The sequence below is a fragment of the Notothenia coriiceps genome, unplaced genomic scaffold (genome assembly GCF_000735185.1).
Source record: "Notothenia coriiceps isolate Sejong01 unplaced genomic scaffold, NC01 NC01_scaffold00000339, whole genome shotgun sequence".
In the NCBI taxonomy this organism is placed as follows: domain Eukaryota; kingdom Metazoa; phylum Chordata; class Actinopteri; order Perciformes; family Nototheniidae; genus Notothenia; species Notothenia coriiceps.
This window is the reverse complement of record NW_011333040.1, coordinates 9,636,724-9,646,728: the sequence shown is the minus strand read 5'-3', so window position 1 is coordinate 9,646,728 and position 10,005 is coordinate 9,636,724. Positions and strand designations below refer to the sequence as shown.

Sequence of the window (10,005 nt, the reverse complement as noted above, 5' to 3'; positions counted from 1 at the left end):
GATCCCTTGGCGTCACTATCAAATGCAGTGGAGGGGCCCTTTAGCGTCAATCTTCAACTATCAGGGAGTCCCATTGACTTGCATAGAGCTCCCTGAACGTTGATAATAGACGAGTTGGGATCGCGGAGAAATGCTCTCCGCAGATCCATTCTCACAGCTTTTATCAACCTTTTTCTTACTCAATATCAAGCCAGACTTATTGTTTTTAATTCTTTATTTTAATTGAATAATGTAGGACTTTTGTTGCCGTCAGTTATGGGGAGAGTAGGGGCTCAGAATACTGAAATCTGTATGGTTTCATCGTTTTTTCCTTCTAATTTTGTATTCTTTTCTAAAGCACACACTGTTATTTACTCAACAATAACACAATTATCGTTGTGTTTATTTATTTGTTTGATTAATAAACACAAGTTGGAGTCCGTCAGGACCGAGGGTCAGAGCAGCTCATAGTTGCTTCTTAGAGAATGTTACACCCGGAAGTAAGTATTCTCTCCGCTTCGCTTGACAAACCTGGACAAACCCCGTGATAGTCCTCAAGCTCTGTGATTGGATGTTTGAGTGTGCACCGAGGGTTACGCCGAGCGTCGAACAACACTTTGAAATNTAAGTTTGTCAGGCTTAATATTTGGTTGATACCCCCAATGCTTTTTTCTTATTTAAAAGAAGACGTTAACCTAAAGTATTCTTTAATGTTTAAATAAAGGCTTTATTTAAACATTAAAGAATACTTTAGGTTAACGTCTTCTTTTAAATAAGAAAAAAGCATTGGGGGTATCAACCAAATATTAAGCCTGACAAACTTAACGTTTAATATATTGCATAATTTGTTTTGGCACTTGACAATCAACTTTCCTGCAATGTTAACTATGTTGAAGCACTTATTTAGTGGGAATGCTGATACAGCATTCTTGTGTTTTGGAACCAAATTAGAAGGAAAAAACGATGAAAAAATACAGATTTCAGTATTCTGAGCCCCTACTCTCCCCCTAACTAACGGCAACAAAAGTCCGACATTATACAATTAAAATAAAGAATTAAAAACAATAAGTGTGGCTTGATATTGAGTAAGAAAAAGGTTGATAAAAGCTGTGAGAATGGATCTGCGGAGAGCATTTCTCCGCGATCCCAACTCGTCTATTATCAACGTTCAGGGAGCTCTATGCAAGTCAATGGGACTCCCTGATAGTTGAAGATTGACGCTAAAGGGCCCCTCCACTGCATTTGATAGTGAAGCCAAGGGATCTTGACATAACGTCACTATAGTACGAGTTGGGAGTGAGAATTGTCATGATTTTGGATTTGTTGTTTTCATTTTCCACCTTTTTTATTTTTAAATGTTTTCCTCCTTTTGTCTTGTCTGGTCCTTCTTCCTGTGTTTGCCTTCCTGTCGTTAGTTTCCCTGGTGTGTCTGATTGTCTGATTGTGTTCACCTGTTGCCCTTGTGTTTCTGCCTCCCCTGCCCAGCTGTGTCTTGTCCTGTGATTACCCTTCTGTGTATTTAGCCTGGTCTTCCCCTGTGCTCCAGGTCTGTTCGTCTTTTCATGTCCATCTTCCCTGCCTCGCCTATGCTTGTCCATGTCTCCTGCCTGTTCCCGTCTGTAAGTTTGTTCCTGTCTGTCGTGCTCCCCGTTTTTGTTTTTGTTAATTAGTTTCTTGTTTTTCATGTCTTTTTTAAATAAAGCTCGCTTTTTGTATATTTTAACTGCACTTGGGCCCTATTTTCCCCCAACCTTGACAAGAATGTGTTGTAACCAAATAATTAACAACTTCACAACCTGAACATCTAAATACCAAACTTCAGTCAAATCTGTGGTTGGAATCTGCTTTAATATTGGGGTCACACACAGGTCATGGTTAGTGTTAAGCCTGAAGGGATGTGGGAAGTTAGGAAATGAAACCATTTTTACTTTTTCCAATATGATATCTTAATATTGACATTTATTTTCCTAAGTGGTATCCTCAAAGATTGCAGTATTAACTCCTGTTTGAACATTTGCTGAAAACCATAGAATGCATCTAATGAGGAAACAACATAAATATGACCCAAAAGTACTTCAAAAGACATGTTTTGCCAGAATGGGTTTATAATCATTCCGTACGACCACAATCTGGCTCAGTAAATATTGGTCATCATTGAGAGGGCAAAGACACCAAAGATGTTAAATAGGGGCACCGATTTCAACAGACTCTTTTATAAAAAATAGTATCCATTGGTTAAGAATTTTGAACTTTGTTAGTTTTGGTAAGATAAAGCCAAATGTATTGTCGCCGCTGTGCACAACGCTAATTTGTATAAAATGGCTCTATACTTTACTTACAGAATGAGCAATAATGTAAAGGGTAGATAGGTAGAACAGAGATGGGGGAAGCTGGGTAATTTGACCCCCTTCCCTGTCAGAAAGTACGGTAGTGTGATCGCCTTAAGCTTTGATGTACGAACAAGCACACACACACAAAATCACACACACAAAGTGTAACTATTCTCTCTGCACTGAGGCATCCTTTGAATTACCACAGCACTCTCTCCTTTGTGTGTACAAGTGTGCATCTGTGTGGTAATTGCTGCCTGCGTGTGCAACTGTAACGACGAGACGCCGTTACTAGAGCTCTCGTGAACATGTTTATATTATTTATTTAATGGTATAAGTGTTCACCCCCATCTTGTCTGTTGCTTCCGGTCGTCTCTGTGTTCCCTCCTACTGATTACCCAATTGTGTTCACCTGGTGCCCTGTGTTGTCTCCTCCCCCCTGACCTGTGTCTAATTGCTCCTTCCTAACCTGTGTCTAATTGCTCCCCCCCCACCTGTGTCTTGTTGTGCTGATTGGTGTGTGGGTATTTAGGCTCTGTTTCCCTGTCTGTGTAGAGTGGTAGGGTGTGTGAGATCCTGGTGGCTGCAGGCTGGGCTCACGTGAACAGCAGCAGCAGGATTGAGGCTGTGTGTAATATGTTCATATTTTAATAAATGCCCACATCGGGTTATATTTTTGGACGTTCTGCCTCCTTGCTTGGTCGGGCCGCTCAACGGTCAGTCTCACAGCAACCCAAAGTGCGGTGGTATGAACATTCATGGTAAAACCTGTGTGTGTGTGTGTGTGAGGTACAGTAATTGTGAGTGAGTGAGATTCCCCCCGTGGTGTTGCTCACTGCTCCAGACTATTTTTTTAGGCCTCTGGGCAAACGTCTTATTCAATTGTTGCAGCCAAAAAATATTTACCCTGGTTAGCTCTCGCGGTTAACCTCGTATTAAATATTTTATATTGAATATTAAAACTAATTTCCCTGTGAGCACTGAATGCTAGGTTCAAAATGTTGCTTCTTAGGTCAATTATTGCTCAACAATTCATCACCACACTACATGTCTTTGTGTCTGGGATGCTCTTATCCTTCTTTGTAATAATGCTGCATATTTATAAATTACTCCCTCCGTGATGTCGCAAATTATCAATGTAATCTTTCTTTCTGTACGTCCATTTCTACAAAAACCTCCTTTCTTCTACAGGGACCCTCTCTTCTCTCCCTCCCATCTATCTAATGATAATGGTTTCCTCTTCCTCCTACTGATCTCCTTCCTTCTCTATCTAATGATTGTTCCCATTTCATCCTTTCTCTCAGTAGTCCTCCCACTCTCTGCCTGCCCCCCGTCTCCCTCTCCGCCTCAGTTTCTTCTTCTTCAGTCTTCTTTTTTTCCTGTCCCTGTCTCCCTGGTTTGTTCATTGATTCAGCAAACCAAAGATTGTGACTGCATGTGTTTTTTATTAAATCAAATATGCATCTTAAAGCAAGGTGAGCTTTTTGAAAGTTACTGGAATGCTCTGCAGGGATTGCTTTGTTTTTATCCGAAAGGCATGTTTTAAGAGTTAACTTCAGAACACTTAGAAAGTATTCAACTCGTAGTTTTTATTGCTAACTGTCTCTTCTCTTTTCTTTTTTTCCCCCCCTTCCCCATGAAAGTTTCTGACGGTAGGTGATTTTTTCTTTTTTCTATCTCACTAACAGTGAGTTATTATACTTGCGTAGAATCACGTCACAGAATTAATGAATAGTCAGTTTGGTACATTTTATATTTGGAATAAGCCAAAACAAATAGGAGCATTTCCCAGGCTTACTTATAAAAACATTGATTCAGAACTTTCTCATGATCTTTCAACTTGGTGGAAAGGAATCACATATTATGTTTGGTATCTTAACAAGAATCTCATCTGCTAAAGCATTAAAGTTAATTATTGAACTTTGTTGTACTACATGGTCTTCATCAGTGAATGGAGTTTGCTAAATGGTCATCGAGTTGGCTTTACGAAACCTTAGCTCTTAAAAGTACACAGTACTTCTCATCTGTGTTGGCATTAAAAAGGCTTCAAACGTCCCTGGAAATTAGCCCTGACTCTCTGGTGATAAACACCACGTAATGTTTGGGAAAGCTAAAAGCCAACTGACCAAATTCAATCTGCTAGTAAAGGTGGGTGTGTTGCTAAAAAGCTACAGAAATTAGCTAGTCAAGTGAACCTTGACGTCCCATTCAAAGTCATTACTTTTTTTTCTTTATTGTTCAGGTTACAGGTGGTCTAGATCAGTGTTTCTAAAACTTTTTCATACCAAGGACCACCAATAAAAAAACACTCGGGGACCTCCTAACTCTCCAAATATCCCAAAACAGGCCTGCTTACCATTCCAACAGTATAACAAATTACAGCCTAATAATGACAGCTTAACCTTCTCTGTATCGCCTCGTTCACACATTAAATCAACAATACAAATACAACTACAGGTTATATAAGCATTTCATTCAAATGAGATTTAAAATGCTCAGGGTTTACACCTCTTATGAAATGTAGACTACATTTATTACAGAGTTTATGTCCGAGCCAACAGACTCACAGATCGTTGGCTACTGAGAGATATGCAAAATACACCGCATGTAGTACGACACAAACCTCTGCCGTGGATTTTCAAAACAAAATACAGTAAAACTATGGATTATCTCTGAGGTCCAAGCCATTTTTCACATGTTGGGCTTGCGTGGGCTTTTTTCGTAAAAATGCTATTAAAACATGAACCTTGGTGACCATCGCGCTGGCCTGCATGGTCTGCCTACAAAACAAACATAAAAAACCTTTATGCAGCCCCAACAACAGCCTCTGATCATCAACAGACTTCATGCAATGCTTCATTGGATGCTAGATAATAAACTCTAACTCCTAACACATCTAAATCTATTTTCAGCATGGATAAATGTTCATAAAAGTAATCCATTTTTTGTTCTATATGCTTCTTGAAATTTTAAAAAAAACACAGTTTTTCTAGAACAGATTACAAATCACCTGAAAATGGTACAAACAAGTGGCAACATGTGTGACGAAGGTGTTGCGCTGGGCTAGATCATGCAATCGAAACTTAAGCTCGCTCCATTGTGGAGATATTCCCGCGAGAGTGTGGAAAACTTAAATGTATTTATTTATTTAAAATGTGAAATGTTACCAATAGTATAGACCCCCGCGGACCATACTTTGAGAAGCACTGGTCTAGATGATGATTTGACTTACACGTTAAACTTTTAAGCAAATATTTAAACTACCTCGAATTGATAGGAAATTTGATGTTTCTGTAACATTGCCAAGATTCATTTAGGGCTGTTATTTGGAGTTACTTTGTGTATACTTTTTATAACACACACATCTTCTGTACAAGGTCTTGCAACACATGAGGTAAAGATGAACAGGATAGATTCCTTTCGATGTTTACATTTTCCAATCAATATATATCGGCCGTTGCCCCCAGAGGCTAGATGGTTGTGACTAAAAGCCGATGAGTTCTGAGATTGCTTGCCAGCCAATATTTGATAAACATTCATTCATAATGCTTCAACTTGGCTACCTCTTTGCTTTAATTTCACTCAATTAAAAAGGGAATGGAGAAAGGCAAATAGTGTCAATGGTTCAAAGTACATTTAGTGTAGTTATCTTAAACATGTTATAACCTTGTCACCAGGTCTATAAAAGCCTGATTTTTTTCTACAAGCATTAAAAAAGCATTCCTCACTATTTTCTTCCTCAGGCTATAGAGACCAGGGTCTTCCTGAGGACGTCTGAGAGGTTGCTCTCACGTTTCCTGACCCCCCCCAATGCCTGAAGGTGACCTTTACCTTTGAGATGACCTGCAGCTGTCTGTCTAATAAATTGCTGGAGAAGAAGAGGCATTCAAATAAATTAGCTACACGGAGGAAAAAAAAAGAAGGAAGGATTCAGCTGACTGCTTCTGATTGCAAGCTGCTGATTGGTTAGGACCCATTTACATTTAATTTAAAGAAACAGGACGAGGAAAGATAGACTGAAGCTGTGCAGTCGCAAGAAAAACAATGTGTTTATATTTTGGGCTTTCTGAATTCTGTCTTTTGATATTTTTTATTGTATCTGTTTGAGATAAAACTTAAATCTGTAAAAGTTAGAGACCAGACAACATGTTTCCTGCATAACAGGAAGAAAATAATGAAGGAGGAGGGTGATGTGTTGGCATGACGGCGTGAGAAACTAAAGATACTCGTTTGCTAAAGGTTTTTTGATCAATGGAGGAAACACATCAACCTGATTTAGCTCATAACAAGTGTTTCTAGAACCACCATTACCAATGCCTCGAATGGCAGCCAATCCACTTACTTCAGTATAAGACGTCCGTGGGTTTATTTGAAGGTTTTACTGTCTTTAGACTTTAGCATTAGCCTCCTATGTGATTTAGTGGCCTTTCTCTGGTGATATTAACCCCATGTTGCTGCAATGTTTCACTTTGAGCTTCTCTAAACTCGTTAGGCTGACTTTCCTCTTAATCTGACAATCACTGAGCCTAAAATCAACAATTATTCAGGCAATAAATGTGGAGCAAAACATGGCGAGTATCAATGATATTTTAAATAAGATGGAGGAATTATTTACAACCAGCCTATAATTATTGAAGCTACAATATTATTATAGCATGCCGAGTCTCACTGCAGGTCACAAGATGGATGTTATCCTAAAAGTTACAGGAATGTGTGCAAAATGATTAATTCAACCTGTGATTATTTGATTAGAATTTCCATACCTCCATGTGGAAACAAGTTTCAAAAGGATATTACACATTATTAGAACATAGAATCTAATAAAAAATATGCCACTCTGGAGAATTGACTCTGAAGAGCTGACACATAACGACAAAGATAACATTATTAAAATGATGATTGAGGGCATTTGTTTGAACAGTTATTTTTGACTTGTTCTATAAGGATCATCAGCCAGGATAGGTTAAGAGTTCACATAAGCAGTGCTAAACGATATTATAGTATTTTTAATGTGTATATATTAATGTTTAGGTGCAATATTGGAAATGGAGATTAGAGAATGGCCTCAGTACAATGTGTATAATTGTTAATTAGAGATGGCCAATTCTATCTCGTACAAGATTCAATGAAAAGGTTGTAATATCGAACACAACTTGCCTTGGAACTATTGATTCAAACAAAGCCGTTCCCAACACTTTTCTCATGCACTGTACTATTGACTCACTTCCCTGAAAAATATCCAAAAGTATCAAAAGTCAAAGAGCCTTAAATGAAAAGGAATTAACCAGACAGCCTGAGCCGTAACACTAATGGAGAGTCAAAATCACTCCCAAGTGTGTTAGCGGGAAGCTCCGTTAATGGGCTCCAACTGGGGCTTTTTGACTAAATGCTTCTTACAGTACACACTCTAAAAGAGATTATTACTACCTTAAAATGGGACAAATCAAGCATGTCATGCAGCACATTTTTGGGAAGAAATACTTGTATTCGTGATTACTTTATTATGGTCGTGCCTTTATAGAAATCAAGCTTAATATGTATCACCTTGTTAATGTACCCTCTTCTTCTTTTGAATGATGTATCATTGATTTTCTTTGAATTCTCCTTGTATGTATCATCTTAGCCAAATGCCTTAGCATTTAGCCAATGTTTTTTCTGTTTATGTGTTGTAAAGTATTTTTATGTGAGACTGATGATGATGATGATGATGATGATGAAGTCCGTTATGGTGATGATGTTTAATGCCTTACAAATGACCAATGTTTTCCAAAACGTTTTTCTGTAGCAGTGATGCTGGATATTATTTGCTTTGTGTGGGTTTGGGAGCAAGTTATAGATCTCATTTTAATACCATTGTTATTGATACACTTCGTTTTAATGATGGTGATGTTGTGATAGCTTTTCGATAGTAAATGAACATACTGCCATGTACAGTTTTCTGCATGCATAGTTGTGGTGTTAAATCACTGTATAGAGTAACCTACACCACTTTTAGAATTTAGTTTGTAGCTTTATTCTATGACTTGCAGAATTGCTTTTATTTTAAATAATTAAGGTGACTGATAAAAAAAATCTTCCAATTAAAAGTTTGTTTTCTTTATTATTATTAATGCCTGCGACTGAATTGTGCGTGTCTCATTTAAGATGTTTAATTTTAAAGTATTTATTAGCAGGATTTCATCCCCCCTGTGAAGCTGAGGAATTTTGTATTCATTGTATTTAATAGCAAAATCATAAAGGCTTATCCTTGTAGGACTCAATATGCACGTTTTCAATTAAATTGTGAATTCACATCTGACTTATGACTCATTAACATATCTCTCTGAATATATTCTGAGCTTGACATGAAAACTGTCAAAGCTGTGCTATGTTTGATATTAACCCTGCTAACAAATTTGCTCTAAATCCCCTCTTTGTTTGTTTTACATTACAGAAGCTAGAGTTATGTTTAATTGAGCGGAGAGCATTTGATGGCTTTTCTCAAGCAGCATTGAGGCAATCACCAATTCGATTTTCATTACCAAAACTACACTGTAGATATTGTTCATATGACAATTAAGCCTTCAAATCTTTAGATACTAAACTGAAAATGAAAATGCAGGCCTATTTCACACTCAAACAGTCTACAAAATGCTCATTAAATCAAGAGTCCAGGTGTGAAAAATAATGTGGTGTGTGTCTATCTTAGAGCCACAAGGGAGTTCACAGTTGCATCCAAACAGGTCCAAGATGCATCTGAATATGATTCCAGTCTTCCCACCTGCTCCAGGGATCAGCACAACAGTAGGTTCATGAAATACACTTTTTTGGATTTGTTTTAAGAGCAAAGATGCCCAGAACCTTTATCAAACTTCAAGTTATCTCCTCATTGAGCCTGTCTCCGGTTCCGGAGCCGCGCTAGTGGCAGCAGTTACAGCAGCTCTTACTCACACTGAGTAGTTTTCCTTATTAAAAATGTCCCCTCTGTGGGACTAATAAAGGTATTCTGATTCTGATGCTACCGTCTCCATGCTGTTTCTCGTCCCCCCCCCCCAGTCTCACGAACCCATTTCGTGTTTATAGTCACGACATTCAATCCTATTTTTCAGTCCAATTGTGTTTTGTTTTATTTCCCTTTTTTGTGTCACACAGGACGATTTTTACAAAGCAATGTGTTTCTATTGGTAGCTATTTTCGTACCTGCAACGTCTTTGTCGTCGGGTCTTGGCAAGCCGGAAGCTGTGTGGTTCATAAAGAACATGCGTTCTTACTCAATATCAGCCTTACGATTCATTGTCTTTTATATTAACATTGTATAATGTCGGACTTTTTTGTCTCAGAGCTCAGAATACTGAAATCTGGATCTTTTTTTAATCTTTTTTTCCTTCTAATTTTTTATTCTTTCTAATACACACACTGTCTATTTACTCAACAAATAACAACAAATTACTTCTGTTTTTATCTTATTATTGTTAACAATCTACCTAATCTCCGGGCTTTTTTTGGCGTCCGTCAGGAACACTGAATTTCGGAATAAAATAACCAGAAACAGACGTACGCCTATAAGCAGGGCCGTCCCTCCCTACACCATGGAAGATCATGCTGGGGCCTCACCTCGCGAAGGGGGAGCTCATCTTGCGGAGGGAGCCTCAACTGAGCCGCAAATGCGGCGCACCTATGCGGTTTATGCGGTGCACATTAGCGCCACTGCGAGGCT

The 10,005-nt window shown here is 38.3% G+C and overlaps 1 protein-coding gene across 1 annotated transcript in view; it reads left to right on the top strand.

Moving 5' to 3' along the window:
- stum (stum, mechanosensory transduction mediator homolog) overlaps nt 1–7,800 on the top strand; it is a 30,152-nt gene extending 22,352 nt beyond the window's left edge. The window contains exons 3-4 of the mRNA XM_010770626.1: nt 3,953–3,961; nt 6,053–7,800. Coding sequence (XP_010768928.1) covers nt 3,953–3,961; nt 6,053–6,087 — 44 coding nt within the window. The 3' untranslated portion in view covers nt 6,088–7,800. The remainder of the gene's footprint in view (nt 1–3,952; nt 3,962–6,052) is intronic.
- The last annotated feature ends 2,205 nt before the right edge of the window (nt 7,801–10,005 follow it).